The sequence below is a fragment of the Maniola jurtina genome, chromosome 9 (genome assembly GCF_905333055.1).
Source record: "Maniola jurtina chromosome 9, ilManJurt1.1, whole genome shotgun sequence".
Classification (NCBI taxonomy): Eukaryota; Metazoa; Arthropoda; class Insecta; order Lepidoptera; family Nymphalidae; genus Maniola; species Maniola jurtina.
The window spans coordinates 7,027,081-7,053,236 of NC_060037.1; the positions used below are offsets into that span (position 1 = coordinate 7,027,081).

The window sequence follows — 26,156 nt, forward strand, 5'->3', positions numbered from 1 at the left end:
TGCGCAAGTCTGACTCGCACTTGGCTGGTTTTTTTTAAATTATGGGGTGAAAATTGAAGATAAGGCTGAAAAAAACACCTTTTTGTGGTCTTGTGGTGGTGGTCTTTTGGTTTTTCATATATCCTGTATAGTACACGAAGCAAAATTTCGATATATTGTACTTAAAACTTTTTGTACAAATCAACTTTCTCATGAGAATAGTACATAGTTAGTTACTTCGTTTAGGTACTCCATATACCTGATCGAATATAATAATCTTTTGTAAAATTTCCAGTTATTTTATTTCTTTCGTTGATTGCATAAACGAAGAATGCTTCTTATTTAAAATTAGTTTTTGCATGCTTGATATGCTTACAATGTTACCCGTGACAACTGTATATTTTGTTTTCTATCCGAGGTGGCAAATCGCAACACTGCTTTGACTCTTCTTTTCTTTGTACATTGTCAATGGTACGCAAAGAATATCTTACTATTCTCTCTATTATCTACTCTCTTATGGTACGGTAACAGAAAATGGAGGCTGCGAGTGTGGAAGCCGGTGAAAAAAACCATTTACTAAATGTTTTATCAGAAAGCGAAATCTCTAATATCCCTCATGCTGTTGCTGATAAAATAAATACCTACATTGACCAAAAATTTGAAGAATATCTAACATCTAAGGCTTTGCATGAAACCAGTAAATCACAAATCGGTAAGTTACCGGCCAATTCTTGTCTTGTTATAGTTTAGAAAGGGTTTAGAGCCAGGCGCATATCATAGAATCTAAAAAATTGTTATAACTTCTAAGCTAGATACGTAACTGAACTATTTATTTTTAAGTTAGGTAATAAATTTCCATTTTACCAAATGCACATTTTTCATTATTATTCTGTATTTTATTTGATTATACAAATTAGTCTAGTTTGAGGCCCATGTAATTAAACCATTTAGTGATTGAATGTAAATGCAGTAATGGGTACAAACAATTTTTATCTACCCTAGCTTCCAATTCGGCAAGTAGGGTACCTTCTTTTTTTTCACGCGGGGAAATGCGTTTACGCATACCTCCCGGGAACGGGTCGGGTATGTAGGACTTGCCGACCGAGAGGTGGCCGGAATACCCGCTAAAATCCAGCGGCGCTACTGCGCGTCGCCTTGCGACTGGTTCACGGGAACATCGAAGTTATCAACCGCGACCCAGCCAGCGACATCCGCCGAGGCGAATCCTCCACCGGGGACCTACTCGCGATTTCCCCTCACTGCGCGTCTGAAACGCACCAATGAAGTGCGCATCACGACCCAGGGACTACTGAACGGGTGAGAACAGGTTGATGGCTAGGCTGACAGGCGGCGATCACACCCATGTCGCTTGCGTCCCGTTGTTCACTTTCAGAATACTGCTCTTCCCCTCGGACATATCCAAAAGGGACCAGCAGCACCCAGGCGCACTAGGAGGTTACTTGGCTGGCATAGTACCTAGCAAACTATGACAAGCTCGTCCAACCTAAACCTGTTTTTAACCCCCGACCCAAGAAGAGGGGTGTTATAAGTTTGACGTGTGTATCTGTGTATCTGTCTGTGGCATCGTAGCGCCTAAACGAATGAACCGATTTTAATTTAGTTTTTTTTGTTTGAAAGGTGGCTTAATCGAGAGTGTTCTTGGCTATAATCCAAAAAAATTGGTTCAGCCGTTTAAAAGTTATCAGCTCTTTTCCAGTTTTCTTGCAGAAAAGAAGGTTAGATAACCGTTAGGTTCATAATATTATGTCAATTGACAAATGTCAAGCTGTCAAGATCGACGTTGGCTAGATACATGATTATTTATTTGAAAATGATGTTTTGGAAAACTCAGATACTTTGGACTAGTTACTGTAACCTTGACTGGTCGGGGGTGTTATAAATTTTTAATTTATATTATTGTCCATAAGGTACCTATTTTTGACGTCAAGCACAAGCATATCATGGAACATATTTAAGTTGTTTTGCTAGGATAGGAAAGTAGGATGTTGGGGAAGGACGATACACAAGGAACAACAAGTTTTTTTTTTGCTGTGACAAAATCCTAATACTACTAATATTATAAATGCGAAAGTGTGGATGTATGGATGTTTGTGTTACTCAATCACACAAGTCATTAAATTAAATGACCCCTGTATATTTTATGGGCGAAAATTTCCCAGTTATGAGTTTGAATTTAGAGTAGTTAGAGATTAGAGTGATCTGGGAAATAAGAGTTTACTGTTAAAATGAATTCTGCTAAAGTCTGGCCATGAAGATGGCTTTTAATCCATGTATGTGAAACCTTTTCCTTAAACAGTTAAATTTTATGAAAATATCAGGCTTCTGAAAATTCTTTGTACTCGTATTTTGAGTTTCTTCAGCAAATTTTCCATTAATTGTGAATTGTTGTATGTTGTTACTTGTTGGACATCAAAGAATATTGAAATTTGCAGTGTTTTTTGGAGAAAAATGGCACTTTGTCAAAGTAACAAAATAGAAATTATGAAACTTTCAAATTCCTAATCGCCAAATCTTTGAGCAAATATTTTTTAGTACTTTTATAAATTGGGATATCTGATATCCAGAATTTTAAAAATGTTGGAAATATTAGCATAAAGTACTTTTTAGGATTCTGTACCCGAAAGGTGTCAATGGGACCCTATTACCAAGACTCCACTGTCTGTCTGTCTGTTTGTGGGCTGTATCTTGTGAACTGTAATAGGTAGAGTGCAGAAATTTTCACAAAATGAACCTGTTTAACTGGGATCTCAATGGACCTAGAATTATATTTATCATGAATTATACTAGAGGTTTTCTATTCACATAGTTTCCCAAATAGGCAGGTTAACATGACAGTTGTCTTAGTTAGAGAGGGTCCCACTATGAGAGGTCAAAATGTATTTTATCATATAAAGAGGTTAAAATTTTAATATATACATTGGGGTGGTCCTTATTCCTAAGAAAAAAAAAATCTTTAATTTCGCGGGGCACCACGTTAGTTGATTATATACCATTAGAAAGTATTTCAGTATTTTTTTTGAATTTTTTAAATGTCATTTAGAGGTCGCTACCAAGGTTTGAATTTTAAATAAAAACTCAAAATCTGTATTTGTTAGATTCTTTTATTTTTATAACCGGGACATAAAAAATATTACAAAATTATTGTTGTTGTTATGAATTAAGATATTATGTAGATATTTGAATCATTTATTTTTAAGATACGCATGCCTACAAACCAATTTTTAAGTTATGAGTATTGTGATGTTAGTGCGCACGTGTGTACGTCTCAAGAGCCCCGTTCATGGCAGCGACAACTTGTTGGTGGGTCGAGTTTAAAATAGTGAAATTGTTTCCACAGATGTAGGAAATATAATTATTACAAAGTAAAGTGTGTCATGACTTTGTTGGTTTTTCAATTTTCTAGTTTCTTATATAGTTTATAAACACACAAAGTTGCATAATTTGCCCTAAAATAGAGATTTTTCAAGGGTCATAACTTTCAAAATAAATATAATTTTTCTAAATTTATTATTTTAGGGCATAGATAATGAAGAGATATATCGATATGTGACTTAGTAATAAATCTAGAATAACCAATAATAGTAGAATAATAGGCGTAATACGTTGATATGGAGAAGCGCTTACGGCTTATGTTTTTGTTTGTATGATCGGTCCAAATCTCGACGCATCGGTACAGATGAGAGGTCGAGGGGAGGCAGGAGAAGAAGCGATTGTTTATGTGAGCGCGTAAAATGTAATATAAACATCTAAATGAAACCATAATTTGAGCTGTCTTTCAACGCTTTTTGGAAAAATTTTGACAGCTGGTAGCGACCTCTAAATCTTAACAAAACAAAAAACAAAAAAAACTTATTTCATATTTAGAGGTATATAATCAAATGAGAAAGTGCCCCGGGGATAATTCAAAAGTCGAAAAATAAGGACCACCAAGATATTATGTATGTAAAAGAATAGCATATTTTATGCTACACAATTTTTACATAAAAGAAAAAACCGGATAAATTGTCTCGCTTATATGGGTTATTCAGCTATGAAGTCCTAACTATAGAGGTAAACATTGAAAAAATCATTGAAATCTAATCTCAGTTAACATGGTCTTTAAATTCCCAGCAACAGAGGGAGTTCAATGTAAAAGTTTTGGGACCCTTATTGTAATTATCAATAATAATAGAAGTTTCTCAAATTTCCAGGCCCCAGTTAAACAGGTTTCACTGTTATAAGAATTTCAATAAATAGTTGCCATGAAAATTAAAAAAAAATTAAAGTGTTAACAAACCCATTTTTTATGAAAAACAAAATGATCAATAACTCTAGCATTTTTCAGAGTTACCTGCTGATATGTTTAGCTTTTAAATATGTCAAGGAAATCAATTGTATATTGTAATTTCAAATTACAATATACAATTGTTTGCCTTGATTTCCTAATTTGTAGTATAAATTGCAAAATGTGCTATACAATCACAACTTTGAAGTTAAAGTCTATTTTGTCAAAATTGTCTATCTTTAATGCAAATCACTATGCACTTTATGTCCCTTGTATAAAAGCATGTTTACTTTATTGTTATAGATGAAAAAAATTCAGCAATTGAAGCAACTATCCTTGAATTAACAGCAAAATATGAAGATGCTGCCAAGAAATTACAGGTATCTACTGAAACTATCACAGAACTGGAAAAGCAAGTTATATCTCTAAATACAGAATTAGAAAAGGCTCGAGAGAAAATAACATGTTTAGAAAATGAAGCCATTTCTCTTAAAAGTGCTAGAGATGCTGCAGTTGATGAAAGAAATGACTTAACCCGAATATTAGAAAGGCGTGATACTGAAATCGAAAGACTAACAGCTAATCAAATATCATTGTCTCAACAGCTACGCGCTGCTATAGATTCTAAATGTGAAGCATTCGCTTTGAATGATGAAATACAAAGTAAAGAACTTTCTCTTCAGTACCGAGAAAAGCGTTTGGATCAAGAAAGGGTTTTGTTAAATTCTCAAATTACTGCACTAACTGAAGAAGTAAATAGACTTACAACGGAATTACAAACTATAAGACTAAATAATACTAGTAGACTTGTAAGCCTGGAAGCACAACTTGCAGAAAAAGTTGAAGAGTTAAAAGTAGCTAATGAAACAATTGAGCAATTGAATGAAATTAAAAAGAATTTAAATAACCGGGCTGAACACTTAACACAACGCTTAATGGAACAAAGAGAAATAGAAAATAAGATGTCAGAAAATTATAAAAAAGAAATAGATGCAAAATCAAAATTGTCTGATTTATTTAAAATTATGCATGATGATGCTGAGGCAAAAACCACTGAATTGACTGATGGTATTTTAGAGTTACAAAAACTGCTCAATGAAGCTACTGAAAAATATGGTGATCTTGAAACAAAGTATAAACAGGCTGAAGTGGACCATGAAGAGCTGATGGACAAAAAAAATGAAATTATTTCCTCATTGAAAAACGAACTAGAACATGCAAATGATTTGTTAAAAGCTGCTACAGCAAAAAATCTGGATATGGCTCTTAGCGATTTGGCCCCATCTGCAGCCACTGCTAGTAAACTCATGAAATCAGGCATGTCATTGACTCAAATATATTCACAATTAGTTACAGTTACTGATGAGTTAAGCCAGAAAAAAGAAGAAAATAGGCAACTTAATATAACTATTAATAAAATTGTCCAAGAACTTGAAGAAAAAGCCCCCTTGTTACAAAAACAGAGAGCAGAATATCTGGAAGCAAAGGAGAGCAATGTAGCTTTGACACAACAAATAGAGTCTTTAGTTATTGAATGTAACAGGCTAAGGGATGATTACTGTGAAGCATCTAAAGTTTCTAATCACTACAGCCGTGAAAATAATCGCTTAAAAGGTGAACTGGCTGATTTAGGTAGGCAAGTTTGCTTTTTGTTAAAAGAAATAGAACATACTCGAGGTGGGCTACTTAATGGAGATCATGATTCATCAAATACTACTAATATTACAAATTCTTCTGACATGAGTTCCTCACGGATAATATCGAAGACATTGGTGACATTTAGTGATATTCAAGAGCTGCAAGCAAATAATCAAAAACTTTTACGGATGATTCGTGAACTGACAGATAAACAAGAAGAGTTGGAACGCCATAAAGAACAATTTGAGAGTGGAGAAATGGAGAAAAAAATCGAAGCTTTGAAGCAAAGAGTCACTGAACTAACAGAAGCTCAAGAAAGACAAACTAAAATGGTAAATGGCCTTATAAGACAACGTGATATGTTTAAAAAGCTCTATCATGATCATATGAAAGGCAAACGTCATGAAATGTCTTCAGTCATAGATACTTCGGACTTGGAAAAGGATGAATCACTTATAATGGACACATCAGAAAATCCTCAGAAACCTGCTGTAGTCGAAGTTTCAAATTTTGAAGTAAAATATAAGGAAACTGAAAAACAACTTGAGCTTTTAAAAGAAGAATATAAAACTTACAAAGAAGAAAAAATTACGAACGAGAGAATGTTATTTGAGCAGATTGACAACATGAGACAAGAAATAGCAAAATTAACAGCAGCAAGTAGTAAAAGTGCGTCAACTTCAGAATATAATAATGAAAGATTAAAAATATTGCAAACCAATATTGCCACATACAAAAAACAAATTTCATCATTAGAAGATAAAAATAAAGCATACAATGCTACTATTGCTAAGCACGAAGTTTCATTGCAACATTTAAGAGATGAAGTTTTAAATACACAGGGAAAGCTAGCAACTGCAGAAATACAAGTTGAAAACCTAAAGTTAGAAAATAAGTTATTAAAAGATGCGGAAATGCGCTTGCAGACTGAAAAAGAAATAATAAATAGAGAGCGTCAAGGTCAGTCTTTGCTTTTGAAAAATTTAGAAATGATAAAAACAAGCTTGGAACGCGTTGAAACCGAAAATCACGCTAAAATAGAAACAAGACTCGATGAAGCTACTCGTGAATGTGCAGCTTTAAGAAGAAGATTGCAAGAAGAACAGGACAGATTTAGAGAATTAGCAGCTCATTTAGAGCGCCAAACAGCAATTGCTAAATCACGCATGCAAGAAGAGAAAGACGCAGCAAATGCGATGAGAAAAGAAATTCAGCAACTCAGAAATGACTTGATTGAGAAAGACAAAGCAAATGAAGAAATGACCAAAAAACTTAAAGTTGCATTGTCACCAAATACTGATGGATCGCTAGATACTATAAAGAAAATTAAAGAACTTGAAATTAAACTGTCAGATAGAGATAATGAAATAAAGTCTCTTTTAGAACAGCTCAACACTGCAAAAGAACACATTAAACAATACTGTGACATCGCTGAAAATGCTGAAAAAGAACTGAAAAATTTAAATTCAGAATATGAAAAATATAAATTGGAAACTGAGGCTAAGCTTACTGAAAATGCAGAAAAGTTACAGCTTCTTGAAGATAAGTGTTCTGAATTAGAAGCAGAGCTTTCTCTTCAAGCTAATGGTGAATATTCCACTGCAAACATCAGTTTGAAAAATGAATTAGAAAATGTGAAAGAAGAATTAAAGAACGCATTGGCTAATTATGACAACTGTCGTTCTGAATTAGAAAGTTCGCGTAGTGAAATCACGAAGTTATCAGAGGCTGTTCAAATAGCTGAAGACAAATATACACATGAAATGATTTTACATTCTTCAGATATCCAAACATTATCTAATGTAAAAGAAGAGTTGTCAAGAGCACAAAATCAGCTTAATGAACTAGTAGCTTTGAAAAATAATACAGTAGAGAAAATAAAATCAGAGAAAATGTCATTAATTGAAAGAGAAAAGATTCTTATTGGGGAAAATGAACAGCTAGCTCAGCGTTTGAAAGATCTTAATGATCAAAATTCTTTGCTGCATGAACAAATCCAAGCACTAGGTACACAGCTGTCAGTTTCTCATGCATCTAGATCTTATTCGGAGAGTATGAATGAATCTGCTAACGATTCTAACATCAATATATCTTATAGTGAGGATGGGAAATCCTCTGAACAACTGTTACAGATTATTAAATTGTTGCGAAAAGAAAAAGATATTGCAGTAGCTAAGTTTGAAATATTACAAGCAGAGACTATGCGATTAAAATCACAGTTAGAAATTACTGAAAAACAACTTGATGATTGTAAATTATCTTTAGCAGCTGAAAGAGAGAAATCCGAAGTTAGTATGGTAACAGTGAATAGACAGTCTGATATCTTAAGAAAAGTGGAGACGTTGGATGCTTTAACAGACAGTAATAGAAGTTTACGCGAAGAGCGTGATACATTAAAAAATCGAGTGGAAGAATTGACACTGAACATAAATTCATTAGAAGAACAATTAGGTCCACTTCAGGAAATGATAGCTGATTACAAATCTAAGAATGAAACATTGCTTTCCGAAAACACTGCCTTGAAGGCTGATTCTGCAAGATGGAGGACAAGAGTAAATGCTCTCGTGGAGCGCGCCAACAAAACTAGTCCTGAAGACTGGAAACGCTTGCAAAACGAAAGAGAAACTCTTGCTAAAATGCTGACAAATGAGAAAGAAAATCTTAGAAAAGTAAGTGAAGAGTTAGGTGCACTAAAAGTTGAAAAATCCAAATTAGAAGAACAATACTCATTGCTTGCACGTCAACAGAATAATGTCGTAGAAGAAAATAAAAAACTTAAAGAGGAACTGCAAGTTCTTAAAGATGATATGTCACGTTTGACGGAAGAACTAGCAAAACTTAAAGCAGAATATAACACAGCAACCGATGCAAATGCCAGGCTGGCCGAGGAGATCAATAACAGAGAAGCTTCTCTATCTGATATAAGGAATAAGGAAAATCAAATCCGTAAGATTGCCAAAAAGTATAAAGGGCAATATGAAGAACTTGTCAAATCAGTAGAAGAGGAAAAGCAAAAGAAAGAAGATGAAGCAACTGCTGCAGGTGTAGCGCTAGCAGAAAACACAAAGAAAGTTGAAGAGCAATTGACTGAAGTACAAAAGCTGTTAGATGCGGAAAAAGCTAACAATGAAAAACTAAAGCAAGAAATCGAGACACTCAAAACTGTAAATATGGATAAAGAGGAAAAAGCTAAGCAAGTTTTGAAACAGGCGAAAAGCAAGATAGTCCAGTTGACTGAGTTAAGGAATTCTCTGAGCCGCGAGTTAGACGAATCCCGAAATAAAATAGGTTCTATCGAACAGAGCTCACGTGATGAACAAGATGCCAGACTGGAACTTATAAAATCGCAGTATGAAGGACGTATCTCTCGCTTAGAAAAGGAGCGCGGGGAGGTCCAAGCGGAAAAAAATAGGGAAGTGGAATCTCTTATGCAGAAAGTAAACATGTTACAAAGACAACTGGCCAATCAATCATCTGCATCTAAACAACAAGCTACAACAGAGAAAACTACAACTGATCCTCCGACAGCAAACATCAAACCTATGGCTGGTAAGTTCCTGTCTATCAGTGTCATCTTTTCTTTATTTGTTAGTGTTGTCAATTCATGCTTCCATATCCATACTAATATTATAAATGCGAATAGTATACAATAATAATCAATTTTAGACTTGCCTTTACACAAATTTAAAAAATCTATTTAAAGTATGCTCCTGAAAAATTTATATTACACATTCGAAGATTGTGTAAATGATTAAAGAGCGTGGATCTGACTTACAGCTCGCTCTAGCAATGCGCAGGATTGCAATTACTTGTATGCATGGCATAATATTGTAAATCCAATCTAGGAAAAGAGCAATCCCCGAGTTTCTTGCTGGTTCTTCTCAGTAGGAAAGGCATACGAATCAGTGGTAGATGCGTTTGATCATTTGTAAAAATTTATTTGAATTAAAAATATTTCAATTTCTTTTGTTAGACTATAACAGTACCTATTGAGTAAATTCTATAATGTGCAAGTTTAACTTTGTTAGATGTATTGATTCCATTTTGAATGTTGAGTGTATTCTGATGAATTGAAATTACTGTGCCCTTTACCGACTAGGTAGTTATAGAAAGTCATAGACGCGGTTTATATAGAAATCGCGAAAACATCTTTGAACTCTGGACGCCGAGTCTTTTTCATCTTAGCGTCATCCCAGGTAGCATCAGCTTTCCTTTTTCTGTAATACTCATAGCGCACTTTGCTCGGTTTCAATTCCGAATATATTGTCTCTCGAGTCGAACAAGTCTGGGCTGCTTTTCCACTGGAATTGTGATGCGAAGGGGTCAAAGCTAAGCGGTGTAGTGGAGTAGATGAGATGTGCTATGGTAGGTTCGTGACTCAAGCATCGACAGTAGCAAAAGCACGGGGTGCGACGTCACATCTACATCGCTCGCGCATCCGTAACTTTAATCTGTAGTTCTCATTCATAGCACGCATCCGTCAATATATAAAACGATTTGTTAAACCCTTTTCAATGGAATGTAAGACTGAAGCTTAAAGCTACGGTTTCTTAGGAGAGTGGTGCCGCTACCTAGCCTGCAGAGGCAATGTAGCATCCAGTGATGATGTCTATACAAACAAGACAGCGAGGTCCCCTAAACGGCTGCTTGCCTTTTTAAATTTTTAAATCCATTTGTTTAAAACTGGGTAGTCCTTAAACTTTATACGTAATTATAAGATAGAGACAGTGTAATTCTGTAAACCGCAAACTACACACTCATAGAACGTTTTGCACTTGGGCCTCCATCAGGATACATTCACAATTCACATTCAGAGCCAATGTCTTCGTTTAGTATTCAGAGGTCGGCAAGCACCTTGCATAAGTGTAGGAAGGCACTAAGGCTGAGATCTATGATCACTTTGATGTTGCTCAGACTTAAGATACTGTTAAAACGAGACAGCGTTATATCGCTAGCATAAACCTGTCTCGTTTTAACTGAAACTTAAGTGTGAGCTAAGTCAAAGTATGACCGCCTTGGTCTTGGTCAAGACGTCATCTACCTACCTACTTTTTAACTCAACTCAACTCACGAATAGCCCTGAATATGAAGGTATAATTACACTAATGTGTAGGCGTAGCGCAGCAGAGCGTGTCGGCGAGTCGCCGCGGCGGCGAGACGCCGCTGGCTTCGATTCGGCCCATGGCGCAGGTGGGCCCCACGGCGCCGCACGATGCGCACAGCACGGAGTACATGCCGGCGTCGTCGTCGCGCCCGCTGCCGCGCGCTGCGCTAGCCGCCTCCGCCGCCGCCGCTGCGGCCGCGCCGCCGGAATCCACACAGGTCATAACTCATAACACTCCACTATGAACTTTCTTCGTGCCTTAGTAAGTAATTCAACGGGATGTACTGTTTAGGACTTGGGTTTTAATGACGCGTCTTTTTGTATCAATATACGCTTTGAAAAGCTGTAACTTTGAACTTAACTCCGTTCTAAGTAGAAACTTGATAATGGTGTACAGGTCATTGACCTTAAGAGGGCTCTCTCCGTCACTCGTTTCATACAATCGTAGTTCCAATTTCATTTGAATACTAAGCAACCAAAGTCCGTGAAATTTTGCAGACACATTCTTGAAACTAATATCTATGTCTGTGGTTTTCCAGATTTCTGTTAAAATATTCGGTTTCAAAGTTACGCGGTCTTAAAAATTTTCATACAAATCTTTGAGCCCCTGTAATTTTAAAACTACATATTTTTAGAAAAATCTAAAACACCACAGACACAGATATTAATTTCTAGAATATGTCAGCAAAATTTCATGGATTTTGGTTGCTTAGTATTCAAATGAAATTAGAACTACGATTATATGAAACGAGTGACGGAGAGAGCCCTGTTAATATTCGGTGGATCAACTCAAGGACAAGACATCTCTGGAAAAAAAATGGCTTTGACAGACAGGCAACAAAGTGATCCTATGAATCGTACCGTTTTTCCATTATAAGGTGCAGAACCTTATAATGCAAAAACGGTCATAAGACACTACTAAATTAATATAAGGATATAATTTCATATAAATTGTACAAAAAATGTGCCTTTCATAGGATATGGACACTAGTGAGGCAGGAATGGGCAGTTCAGGGTCCAGCGACAATACTGCACAGTCCTCATCACATTCTCAGGCACCGCAACAGGTAAAATTTTACGACGATTTTTTTATAATTTATTTATGAAAGATTTGTGGCCAACATTTGCCAAATCAAAAACTATTATACATAAAAATAAATAAAAATCTGTTTTAGGATGTACAGGTAAAGCCCTTTCATATGATACCCCACTTGGTATAGAACTTATCTTATTTTGAAAATTGAAACACATTTTAATTTTTTTTAAATGATATAACCACAAATTCGCGGTTTTCAGATTTATTCCTGTACTTGTGCTATAAGACCTACCTACCTACCAAATTTCATGATTCTAGGTCAACGGGAAGTACCATATAGGTTTCTTGACAAACACGACGGACAGACAGACAGACACAACAAAGTGATCCTATAAGGATTCCGTTTTTCCTTTTGAGGTACGGAACCCTAAAAAAGATATAATAGGGCTTAATTTGATGTTGTAACAGGCAGTGGCACTTGTGATGCCGCGCATCGAGCAGCCGAGCGGAGCCAGCTCGGGCGCCGTGGGCACACCGGCCGCCAGTTCGGCGCCGCCCGTCGCCAGCGTAACCTGCGCCGCGCCGCAACCCGCGCCCGCCACGCCTGCTGGTAACCGTCATTTTGTTTGAGTTTCATGCAGTTGTAGTACGCGATATCCTATCACTATTCTGTCATTAGTGAATTCTTCCATATCGATTTTGTTATGACGTCATACAGCCGGATCATCAAATCAGCCACCAATACCTCATTTATAAAAATCTAATGAGTAACAATGAACCATCGTAACTGCTAAACACTACGCCCTCCCTTAGTTTGGTAAAAATGGAATGTTCCTAATGTATAAAGAACCTGTTCGTACCCATATAATATAGGTTTAACTTTGAATAATTCAAATCTGGTATTATATTGCAGGAGCAGTGAGCGCGGGCCCGACGTCCGCGTCGGCGCCGGTGAGCACGTCGCACGCCGCGCCGCTCGTCAGCACCTCGCACGCCGCGCCCGGCGTCAGCACCTCGCACGCGGCTCCAGGTGGGGGAATGCGTCATGTATTTTCATTATTAGGTCATGCCTGCGACTACGTCTGGTGGCAAGGTTTTTTTAAAATCCCCTAGGAACTTTTGATATTCCGGATTACTAAGTAGCCCATTTCCGTCTTCAGGGTGCGAGCTATCTCTGTACCAAATTTCATCAAAATCGGTTAAACAGATGGATCGTGCAAAGCAGATAGACAGTCACCCTCTCGCATTTATACTAGTTTTTATAGCAAAAAACTGGTAACCCGAGCACTTGCATGCTTAGTGTTTAAAAATTTTAAAAAGAAAACCTGACTTCAATAAGCACAAACACTAAAAACTAAAAAATATTTAATTTACTACTGACTATATTATGTATACAAGAGTTTATGTAGCTCTATAATAACATTATTTAGAGCCCGCCTACTCGTTTGCTCGCTATTTTATTTAAAAAAAAAATATATCATTGTCAAGTGCAAAGTCGCCGTTTTCTTTGAATAATCACCTATAATGCAAAGTTTGTCAAATAACAATAATATGTGTCCAGGCGTCACAACGTCGCATACGGCGCCGGGAGTAAGCACTTCGCAGGCCGCGCCCGGCGTCAGCACGTCGCACGCCGCGCTCGGCGTCAGCACGTCGCATGCGCAGCCCGGCATCCGGCCGCCCAAGCGCCGCATGCAACAGCGACCGCTCACTGCCAAACGGACACGAGTTCAGGTATGTTCCAGTGAGCACGACGCACGCGCAGCCCGGCGGCGCCCGCCCATGCGCCGCATGCAACAGCGATTATTATACTATACTAGCTGATGCCCGCGACTTCGTCATCGTGGATTTACGTTTGTCAAAATCCCGCGGGAACTCTTTGATTTTCCGGGATATAAACTAGCCTATGTGTTAATCCAGGATATAATCTATCTCCATTTCTCAGCCAAATTCGTCCAATAGTTTTTGCGTGAATGAGTAACAAACATCCACACTTTCACATTTATAATATTAGTAGGATTGGGATATTAGGATTAATTCATTGCTGAACATATTTTGGTTCTAGTCAGCGGTAGGTTACGCTTTGTATTAACCTTCTCTGTTTATAACTTGCTTGATAGGGCTTTGAGCGTTCAGTGGAGGTGGAGTACCAGGTGCCGACGTCGTCGCGCTGCGACCAAGACGACGAGGGCGTCATCGTAGTTGATTCGGAGGAAGACGACGAGCGATGCACAGGCACCATGTATAGGGTAAACTAACTATTTGTTATTCTTTTTAGGGTTCCGTACCTCAAAAGTATCAAAAGAATTTTTAGATTTGTCAAAATGAAAATATAACCATTGTGTAATTTATCTAAAATCACTTATTAAGTCGAGGCTAATAAACAATAATTGGTGAATTACTTACCGACAAAGTTGCGTCAACGAAACCGACTGAGCTTTCAGTTGCCCCCAGATGGTGCAGTATATTGCTACATGTTGTACCTTTTTATGACATACTAGCTGATGCCCGCGACTTCGTTCGCGTGGATGTAGGTTTTTTAAAGTTCCCGTGGGAACTCTTTGATTTTCCGGGATAAAAAGTAGCCTATGTGCTAATCCAGGGTATAATCTATCTCCATTCTAAATTTCAGCCTAATCCGTCCAGTAGTTTTTGCGTGAAGGAGTAACAAACATACACACACACACACACACACACACACACACACACACACACACACACACACACACACACACATACATACATACAAACTTTCTCCTTTATAATATTAGTGTGAAAAAGAGCAAGTGTTTCTTGCCGGTTGTTCATACCAAACCAGGGTCTAGAGTCACCGACGTAGCATGAGAGACACTATTTGTCCTACATTAAATAAATAAGTTTTGATTTGATTTTGGAAAAATAAACCATTGTAGCAGTGGCGAAAGGTCCATGTAACCCGATTCCCATCGGCTTCCCTTTAAGAATTGGCATATAACGTACGCACTTACTACTTAGTGACAAATGTAGGGCAAAAGTTCGATTATCAAACCAAACTAACTACTAGGCTACCAAAGTAAATGATACTACCGTACTGTGTACGTTTATTTGACGCCTAAAAATTTATAACAGTGTCAGGGTAAATTATCATCAATAGAAAAATGCTTCGATAACCCGTAAACATACCGGCTTGCTGCTTAGCATTCCATCTCTTTCATTTCCCTAGGAAGCGAACAAAGTCTGTCTCGCTCTGCGGTGGCCAATATGGAACCACCAATTAAATGTGGCCCCGGAACGAATACAAATTCGCCTCTCTGACAGGTCAGATAAATATGGTTCATAAGCCGATGCAAACCGGCTTATCGTACCTTAAAATTAAATATTTTATTTACACTGCTATTTAGTATTTTAACAGGTACCTGCTACATACTACTTTTCTGTTTTTAAGGGTGATTTAATACAATCATTTACCTACGTGAAACATACATGCGTGCTTGAATTCAAAGTTTAGTGATTGTTTGATTTTGATAAAATAACAAATTGAGGTTAGCGATTTTTAATAACTAATAAGTGTAAGTTAACGGTAGGTAATTTAGTTTGAGTTTGTTTAGTGTATGTGTTAAACTGAAGACTAAAATTGTTATAGTTTTCAATTCCATATGGGTTAAGGGTGTATTTAACAAAGCAAGCAAGGATGTATATCACAGCTATATTAAAAGACTTTTTTTCAAAGCCACCGAGGTATTCAAAATATTAGTGCTTTTTATATTATTAATGGTAAAATTGGGTCTTTAATCACCATATAAACATCAGTGACGGCGGTGCTGATATTCTGTTAGGTTAGAACTTTTTTTGCTCCGGCTTCCCTTTTTCAGATTTGCACCCTTCGCCACTGCATTGTAGTTGTCCATCTGTCTCAGTCTGCCAAGATCCTTTTTCTCAGTAACATGTGGAGATATTAATACGTGAAAAAGCAACTAGCATATGTGGAGATATTAATACGTGAAAAAGCAACTAGCATATGTGGAGATATTAATACGTGAAAAAGCAACTAGCATAGATAGCATTAGAATTAGACTTGTCAATCTCGTTCAGTTTAGAGATGGAAATAAATGCGTAAGATGTATTCTTCGTTTTTTTAGAACACTTGAGTAAAATATAAAGTATGTAGCTTTGTTTGTATTTATACACCAGGAGGGCGAAGAGGACGAAGACATAGAGGAGGAGCAGGAGGTTGAAGGCGGTGAAGAAGAAGAGGAAGCAGAAGGAGACGACGCCGAGAACGCAACACGTCAGGTGACTATTTTGTTCTCAAAATGAACAATAACATTGAAGTCTGTCTTCATTAGGTTTTCTCTCACAAAACGGAGATGTGTAACTGGTAGATCATAAGACCTGCAGTAAGATTTTTGTATACATTCTCTAAACAAGTAAGATAATGTCTCTGAGTAATGCTTTAATATTTTACAGGGAACATTATAAAAAGGATAGCACTGTTTTAGATTTTTTCATGTAACTTTGTTTAGACTTATGTTTAGACTTACACAGTAGTTTAATAATTTTCATTATTAAGTGTCAATTTTTTAATCCTTTAAATACACAAAGTTCATTTATTTGGGATATTTTCTCAGACACGACTGAAACCTTCTTCTTCATGCAACCCAGTTGGGCCAAATTAAGGAAAAGATAAGCGCTGTTAGAAGAAAAAAGTCGTTGGTTATGATTGACAGAGATAGCAAATGTCTCACTACCTTCCGTTTGGCGAAGAATAGGGCATCTTATATGACCCAAATCGTGTTGCAGGAGTCGCCGGCGCAGTCGCCGGTGGCGGGCGGCGCGGGGGAGGGCGAGGGCAGCGAGCTCGGCGACGGCGGGGCCGGCGCCGCGCACGAGCCCGACAGCGAGCCCGCGCCCGCGCACCAGCAGATCGAGGCCATCAGCAGCGGCACCGAGCGTATGTACACTTGTGACGCAGGAGTCGCCGCGGCATCAACAGTGTTGTTCAAATTTCATAGGCACCGTCTTAGCCGGCACATAATCCCATACAAGTTTTGTTCCTTTCGCGGGTAACCGCGCGTAACTTTACATTTTTTTATTATTTCTGTTGATTTATCGGAATAATTTTAAATTGTATTTATTTTGACAGCAAGCGGCACTTTATCTCTCGGAGGCAGCGGTGCCGATGACGGTGACGATAGCATAGTTCCTTCAACTCCTACTCTTTATGTTCCTAGGCGGAATGATGGGTGAGTCTTATCTTTTAAAATAATTTTTTGTTTACGAGCAAACAAGTCAATCTAAAACTGGGTCTCCTGTACCAAAAATCGAATAAAACAAACTTGTAAAATATGTTTAACATAATAAGGCATCTTTTACGACATAAGTAATGCTAGGATTCGATTAATAGTTGTAATAGCCTAGTGGTTAGGACGTCCGCCTCCTAATCGGAGATCGGGGGTTCGATCGCAGGTACGCACATCTAACTTTTACAAGTTATGTGCGTTTTAAATAATTAAATATCACTTGCTTTAAAGGTGAAGGAAAACATCGTACGGAAACCTGCATGTCAAAGTTCTCAAAGATGTGTGAAGTTTGCCAATCCGCTCTTGGCCGGCGTAGTAGACTATGGCCAAAATCCTTCTCGAGTGAAAAGGATCTCGCGGGAGAGGATACCCGTACTCTGTAGTGGGGAAGTACCCTAAGGTTTTTTGACAGACACTTCAGACGCACAGACAGACAACAGAGTGATCCTATAAGGATTTCTTTTTTCCTTTTGTGGTACGGAAGCCTAAAAAACATGTAAGGGCCAATTTGTAACAAAAACATGATCACAGGAGAGTGGGCGTAATGCGAAGCTTTTAAACTGGTAGGTTCGGCGAGGCGGTGGTGTCGCCGGTGGGCGGCGCGGCGGGCGCGGAGGCGGCGGGCGCGCGCTTCACGTTCGCGGAGGCGGGCGGCGCCGCCAGCCACCACGACACGCACGCCGACCTGGCCGCCGCGCTACCGCCGCCGCACGCAAGTGAGTCACCCGCTACCCGCGATACATGACCCTCATCGAGTATTAAGTATACTAGTAACTAGATTATTTAACATGGGGGTAATGCAATGTCTTTCGTCATGGGCGCCGGGATAAATCCCAAGCGTAACGAGGGATTTCAGAGCAACTCCCGAGCGTAGCGAGGGTGTTCCATCTAGAATCCTGAGTGATCGCGGGGTTTAGCGGCACCCAAGACAACATTACCCTCGCGTTCAATACTCTAATTTTCGCACCTCGCGAGACAATAAAACCAAAATCTTCTGGGAGACCGCAATAGCTGCATAAAACCTCCTTGTGAGGTTACATTACAACCCGGCTAAGTCATAGGAATGTTATGACGACCTTTAGATAACAGGGCTGTAATAAGGCATTGTCGAGAAAGTGGTGTAAATAATGTATGTTACCTCACTAGCTCAAAATGGGCGCCTTTGCTGTCTAAATCCACTGAGCAAAAGTCGTTTTTGCTCTCTAATGTAAGACAGCAAAGGCGCCCTTTTTGAACTAGTGAGGTGAAAAGTTGTATGTATCAAAAGGTAGCATATTTTTTGTTTCTTGTGCCTTTGAATCCCTCACTACACTCGGGATTCTTACTTAGAATCACTCGCTACATTTATAGAATCCTCCGCCCACTCGGGGTTCAAAGTAGGCACTCGCAACAAAAATAAACTGCTATCTTCTCGAACAAATAACTATATTATTTCACGAATGAATAAATGAATGATTTATTTATGAATAGGGGCGGAAGGCGCGGAGTCCCGCGAGTGGGAAGAGTCCCGCGGCGAGGAAGAAGCCGCCGCAGTCAGCTCGCAGGGCAGCGAGCCCTCGTCGCCACACCAGGTGAGCTGCTGATACTGATGTGACGTGTAGCTACACAGCTATCCACTGTTAATTATATTATTTATTCATATATCCCCCTCCCCCTTCCCCTCTCGTCCTTCATTACTGAAGATCGTGGTCCCAGCCTCAAGCGGTTCAGCTGTTCCCATCTTCTACTGTCTTACGCCAATTTAGACAGATAGTGTGGAACTGGCATGAATTGGACTGCTTCAGTTGGTCAGACCATCTCGTTGGTAAGCTGTCACTCCATCTTCTGCCCTAACATTCAGCTCTACGTTGTTATTCGCACGCCGCATGATGTGCCCCAAATAAAAGTGCAGCCTTTAGTTACAAATACAGGAAGTACAGTGGTAATGCCAAGTTGCGACAGGATAGGCGAATTTGTGCACTTTGTTTCGTAGATCATGTTGGTGAAGAAAATCCTCCAAATTGGTTTCATTGTTTTCTAATTGTACATTACGGGTCGAATACAGAACCTTCCGATCGAACTGAAGGGTGTCAATGGAAATACTACGTCAGTGATCTGTGTCTTTGAAAGTTTCGTATATTTCTATTGCCGATATAAAAACAAATAATAAATCTTCAAAACTAATCTTGTACCATGGTACGGGTACCTTTGTGTGCAAGTTCGACTCGCACTGACGGGTTTTTATTTTTTGATGTTGGTTAAAAATGAGTGTTAATTCAGGTCGCGGAAGAGGGCCGCGAAGCGGAGGCGAGCGCGGCGCCGCGCCGCCCCGCTCCCGCGCCGCACCCGCCGCACCAGCGCTGGATGCGCGCCGCCGGTAACGCTTCCCATCCCACACCACACATAGCTAAGAACCATCTCGATTAAACAGACTTCCTATTCTAATCCCTTTACAACCTCTCGCACTACCAAGGGTCACCAGTAGAGATCTCTAATAGAGATAAGTGCTTCCCTGTCCTCTTTTTCATTCTTTTTCTATCCTAATCTATCTAATCCTATCCTATCTAATCCCCCTAAAGACTATCTCGCAGGTAGAATTACGAAAGGGGTAACAATAAATTATAAGCTGTCAGTTTAGAGATTGTGGACAACAAAATCAGCCACAATATAGCTAATTCTGCTGTACACAATCTCTAAACTGACAAATCTAATCTCGAAATTTAGTGCCTTTTCACTGGGAGCATTATGAATGGGATAGCATAAATTTCGACATAATATTTTAGTTTAGAAATTGTGTAGAACAGAATTAACAACAATGGTACTGATTCTAAACAAAACTAAAATTTAGAGTATTCGCACCTTCTTTCTATCAATGTAATAAGAAAGGGACAGACAAACTAATTTAGAACTGTCAAAACTCGTAACTTTAGCTGCCAGTCCTAGCGACTGGCAGCTAAAGTGCATTAAAATTTAGAGTCTTTAAATTTAAAATTCTTGTTCCGTCCATTTTCAGCAATATCAAAAAGAAAAAGATGCAGATACTCTAAATAAAATTAAAAGAAAAAACATGAGAATTGACGCTACTGATTCTGATAACTAAGTTTTAGAGTATTCGCATCTTTTTCTGACCAATGTATTAAGGAAAGGACAGGCAAACTTAAATTAATTTAAAACTATCAAACCTCGTGACTTTAGGCGCTACTCTTGACCATACTGTTTAAATTTTAGAGTAGCATTAGTCTTTATTTTAAAATATATTCTCCGTCCTTTTTTAGCAATATCAAAAAGAAAAAGATGCAGCTATACTTAAAATTTAGTTTAGAGAAAAACATCAAAATCTACGCCAATGTGGCTGATTTTTCCTAAACTGCAATGATGGGTCTAAATAATATTGCTATCTTTTTCATTATACTCCCAACAGAAAAGGATAGCATTAGACTTAGTCCTGTCAATGTAGTTTAGTTTAAAGAGATTGTGCACAAGAGTCATCCTCAATATGACATTAATGTTGTTACAGATAGCGAGAGCGGACCGCGTGGGCGAGGCATGCGGGGCCGGGGACGCCCCTCGCGCCGCTCACACAATTATACGCGATTCTAAGATTATCTATTTTATAAGGCAACCTCTTTCTAAGCTGTTCTAAAGACTCTAAGGTTGAAATCTATATATATAACAAACACACTTTGACTTTGCTTGGATTTAAGTTTCAATTCTAATGGTAATGAAATATTACGGAATAGACGATGTTTCGAGAATTAGAATATTAAAAAAAAAAACTTTTTTTGTTTTAATAGAACTGTGTGATTTCATTTCCATATGAAGTGTATCCAGCATTAAATAATTGCTATTCTAAATTAAGTAAAACTTTTATATTAAGAAACTTAATTTTAATTCTTTGGAATGGAAATTAATTCTGTTGTTCACAATCGCTAAACTAAATTGACAGGCCAAAATCGAATGCTATCCTTTTAAAGCATTATGAAAGCGAATTAGACCTTTCATTTTAGTTTAGAGATTGTATACAACAGGATGAAGTTGATTTCAAACTACGGAATATAATATAGTACATATATAAATATCGCTAGCCCTACTTTTAAATGTCACTGTTCACATATATGTGTGTGTTATATTATATTTCCGAAGTTTGAAGGCAACTTTAGCCACATTCTTAATGATTTTTTCAAAATTTAAAATAAGTAAAAAAAATTCCATAATTATAAAATGTTCATTTCATAAGTAGTAATAACAATACAATATTCAAACTTAACATGTGTTTTATTCTGTAAACGTGTCGTGAAAGTATGTATTTACACAACACAAAGCATCAAGGCCGATTCATTTCGCATGTATTTTAATTATTTTCTTGTACTACTCGCGCACCCGATATTTAACCGACTTTGGAGTTTCTCTATTTGATGCATAGAATTCTAATTTGCCTCGTAATAATAGTATATTTCATTACAAGTGCGGAAAGGCTGTCATTGCAAAGAGTTCCGACAAATGTCTACCCGAGCCGAGGCGTAGCTGAAGGCGAGGGTTGACAGTCGGAACGAGTTGCAATGACGGTTCCGCACGTGTACTGAACGACTATTTTTAATACAGTTGCGAAAAAATGAAGCAATTTAATAAAATAATAAAAACACAATAAACTCAACTAACTTAATTTAAAACAACTTTATTGTTAATAGATATAAAAAACTAGGGTCGAAATTACTCATTTTAGGCAACCAACAACTAAACTCGCAAACAAATTTCTGAAAAAAGGCGCCAACCGTAGAATATAAGCAGAGTTTTTTTTTTCTTCACCCATTCTGGTAGGCAAAGGGAACTATGCCATACAGCCAAGTCTTCAGTAGAAGTTTTTTAGTGATATGAAATGAAAATGAAATTTAATGAGATGAAATGAAATGAAACCTAACCCAACTCATTCAATCAAATCATTAAATCTGATATTGAAACAAATTAGTAGCTTCTTATTAGAAATACGTATTTGCATGAATCATAAAAACTTCTATGAATTTTTTTAGTAAAAACTTCATGGTTGGTTTTTCTTTTTAATATTTTGACAGTTGGGAAAGAAAAAGCACGAGTGCGGGAAAGGTAAAGAAAAAGCACGAGTATGTAATAGCCCACATCCCGAACGCTATACGTCCCTGCAATACGCCACTTTTTGAGCAAATTAAAAATGATTTTAAAAATTTTGTTTCAATACGAATTTTTCAAGTGTAGCGATTATCTGATCGTTCGTTTCTTTTAACACACATACGTTACGAAAATAATTTAATATTAATTTATTCTTTGTTACTTCGTAGTTGCATTTGAAAGTCTTTTGATAGAAAACCTTTATTAATTAAGTCAAACGAAAAAATCCGCAAACATTTGCATGATTTTTGTATGCTGATGATAATGGAGAAAAATAAAAAATGCAAATAGCAAACAACAGGCATTACGTTATCTAATCAACTTTCATGAGGACATAGTATCAGCCAGTCACCTTCGTTTTAATGAGGGTTCGGTATCTACTAAAATAAATAGAAAACTGGTCAAGTGCGAGTCGGACTCGCACACGAATGGTTCTCGCGACAAGAAATCTCAAACTTATGACGGACAGCGCCATCTTGATGTGATTTAGTAAACTATTCGATCAGAAACGCAAAAATCTTTATATTTTTTGTGATTTAACCTCAAATTCACGGTTTTCGGATTTTCCTTTACTTGTGGTGTAAGACATTGCTACCTGCCTCTCATGATTCTAGGTCAACCGGAAATGTTCTATAGGTTCTGATTCCTCCGAATCGACAGGCAGACAACGAAGTGATCCTATTAGGTTTCCTTTTGAGGTACGGAACTCTAAAAAGGAGCCCAAAAGGTCCTACTTTTTCCGGACGTCCGTCTGTCAAGATTGCTTATTTTCAGGGACTGCTAATGTTCCAGAATATCGATTTGAAGTAAGGAATAGTTTATGTAAACTTTCAAAATCTTTTTAGAAGTCGGCAATAAACCTTTACCAAAAAAAAAAAATGTTATTTTATGGTTGAGCCATTAGATTAATTAACTAAATATTGTGGCTATGGACCCTCGGTGAGCATTGTGTGACTCACATTTGATCGGTTTTTAGGGTTCCGGACATGAAAAGGAAAAAGGAACCCTGGATCACTTCGTTGTCTGTCTGTCTGTCCATCTGTCTGTCTATAGTATCTGTCAAGAAAACCTATAGGGAACTTCCTGTTGATCTATAATCATGAAATTTGGCAGGTAGCACAATAAACACCTAAATAGCACAAGTAAAGGAAAAAATCCGAAAACTAGATTTGTGGTTACAATAAAAAAAAAATGTGTTCCTGAGCAAATATTAGTAGGTACCTATTTTCAAAGTAAGATAACTATATGAAATGGGGTATCAAAAGGGCATTACCTACTTAGATGATGTTGCAAATTGCAATATTAACTCGTCTTGTATTACCTACCACTTTGTCCGCGTAGGTAATTCATTAATGCGCCTTACTCACAACCTTGAACGGGAAACTGGAAGAAATCTTTGTATAGAGATAAGCATTTCCAATGTACTTAACATAATTTATTGTAACTTTGTAACTACAATTTTGGTACATGAAAGTAAAAATAAACAATTAGTTATGTGTATCTCCCATGCCTGCTATATGATAGCATGCCATTACCTATATATTATGGCCTTCTATTACCTACTATTATATTATAATATCTCTTAGTTAAACCGCGGATGGATTAGGATAGGCAGACAGACGGACATGGCGAAACTTTATGGGTTCCTTTTATGGCTACAAAGGCACTGGCACCTACACATAAAAACTAATTACGCGGACAAAGTGGTCGGTAAAACAAGACGAGTCAATATGGAACCCTAGATAAATTAAAAGTAATTTTTTTAAACAAGCTTTTATTATTACAAAGAACTACGCTACAAAGAATATAACTTAAAGTTTAAAAACCCCCGACACAAAAACCTCTACAGAAAACTAGAAAAGAGCTTATAACTTTCAAACGGCAGAACCGATTTCCTTCGATTGTAGCTAAGAACACTCTTGAACAAGCCACCTTTCCAACGAAAAACAGAATAAAATAAATTCAAAATTTAAAAACACCCGACACAAAACTCTAAAAAGAAAATAACTTTCAAACGGCTGAACCAATTCTCTTGGATTATAGCTAAGAACACTCTCGATCAAGCTACCTTTCAAACAAAAAAAAAACTAAATTAAAATCGGTTCACTCGTTTAGGAGCTACAATGCCACAGACAGATACACAGATACACACCTTAAACTTATAACACCCCTCTTTTTGGGTCGGGGGTTAAAACTGAACTTTTCCTTTAGAACTTTTAACCAGTTGTATTCAAATCTGTTCAGTAGGTAGTTTCAGCATGAAGAGTGCATTGACAGACAAATAAAAGTAGGTAAGTACCTAAGTAGAACTGAACAACAACTAGGTATCGACCGGAAAGTACCTACCTACCTATTTCACGTAGATACAAGTAAAACCTTGAAATAAATTACCTACATACGGTTTGTTATACAGATTACAGAATTACTTAAATATAATTCTAGTACCTACTTTAAATATTGTAAATAGCAACGCAAAGCAGAAAATTGTAGTCTGTACGAAACACCTATGTCATCAAAAATAATCCCAAGGCTAAAGAGGTGTCGGCTAACAGAACCTATATACATACCTAGTGTTTCATATTTTGATACGTAGGTTGATCTAAGAATCTTCTACTCTAGAAGATACCTACCTATCTACTTATTATCATAGATATGTACCTACTTATTATGCATACGAATCACAGCAGGTACCTACGAAATCAGCTAATTAGTTAGATAGGTATATCATTTTTTTTGGAATAGACTAGACAGGTCTTCACTAAAGCACTCATCTGACTAAAGCATCCAAGGACTAAAAGCAGGACTAAGTAGGTAAGTGGTTAATACCTACATAATAATAGGTAGGTAGGTACCACATTACATAGGGATCATGGTAGGAAGGAATAAGTTGTGTTGTCTGCCCTTGACTGTACCTGCACAGACCGCCGTGTTCCAATTTCTTTTCAATTCTTCAAAATTTTATCATGAAAAGTCCATTATGGCTGATAAAAAATGTGGACTCTGCACCAAAGACTAGTTATTATTTTAATGTAGCTACCGCTACAGAATATTGCATGCCAACAAGTTAGGTAGAAGTTAGTATTTATGAGGGAACAAATTAATTGACATAACAATTTAAAAAAAAATAGATAGTCTATATTTTTACCTGGTATATTGTGCTTTGTGGGTCAAGATTCGTTTTTTGGGCCATCCAAGATGCAATGTCAGTAATGGTACCTATAATAACTAGCTTTTATTTCCTGGATAGGTAGGTACCTACTTAAGAGAAATATTTTAGCTGATGCCCGTCTGAATATATGTTTTTTTAAATATAGTGGCAACTGCTTTTCCGGGATAAAAAGTTACCTATGTCAATCTCCAGAACGCTGCTGTAGTTAACCAGCTGTAGTTTCATATACACGGATCAGCCTTTAAGAATCCCATGGGAACTCTGATTTTCTGGGATAAAAAGTAGCCTATGTTCGTCTCCGGGATGTAAGCTAACTGTACCAAACATCAAAATTGGTTAAACTGTTGGGTCATAAAAAGCTAGCAGATAGACAGACACAATAATAAAGGGTCCACAATTAAATACTTCACTAAACTCAACTAAAACAAATCTAATCATTTGACTTAAGCACCCACTTCCTTTGTTAAAGGAATTTTTAGATTTTGTCTTACACACAAAACCTAGTCAGAATAGACAGAAAGGAATGTTTGATTAACAAAGCATAG

At 37.4% G+C, this 26,156-nt stretch overlaps 1 protein-coding gene across 2 annotated transcripts; it reads left to right on the forward strand.

Annotated features, from left to right (window-relative positions):
- Positions 1-464: 464 nt before the first annotated feature.
- Positions 465-21,567, forward strand: LOC123868386 (nucleoprotein TPR-like). Of its 2 annotated transcripts, none has more exons than XM_045910885.1 (15): positions 465-691; positions 4,568-9,451; positions 11,022-11,224; positions 11,984-12,073; positions 12,511-12,652; positions 12,956-13,072; positions 13,604-13,776; positions 14,163-14,291; positions 16,213-16,314; positions 16,822-16,972; positions 17,165-17,264; positions 17,889-18,037; positions 18,792-18,892; positions 19,581-19,677; positions 20,818-21,567. In XM_045910885.1, exons 1-15 carry the CDS (start codon positions 514-516, stop codon positions 20,898-20,900), a joined length of 6,699 nt encoding a protein of 2,232 aa, XP_045766841.1. In that variant the 5' UTR covers positions 465-513; the 3' UTR covers positions 20,901-21,567. The 2 variants fall into 2 exon arrangements, with proteins under 2 accessions (XP_045766841.1, XP_045766840.1); XM_045910884.1 differs by having other exon boundaries at positions 466-691; positions 11,016-11,224.
- Positions 21,568-26,156: the final 4,589 nt, after the last annotated feature.

What these genes read in the sequence shown, in the direction of transcription:
- LOC123868386 (XM_045910884.1), top strand. Translation starts at nt 514, where the DNA reads ATGGAGGCTGCGAGTGTGGAAGCCGGTGAAAAAAACCATTTACTAAAT. An exon ending in AACCAGTAAATCACAAATCG is followed by an intron (nt 692 to 4,567) that starts GTAAGTTACCGG and finishes TTATTGTTATAG; the next exon opens with ATGAAAAAAATTCAGCAATT. An exon ending in AAACATCAAACCTATGGCTG is followed by an intron (nt 9,452 to 11,015) that starts GTAAGTTCCTGT and finishes ACTAATGTGTAG; the next exon opens with GCGTAGCGCAGCAGAGCGTG.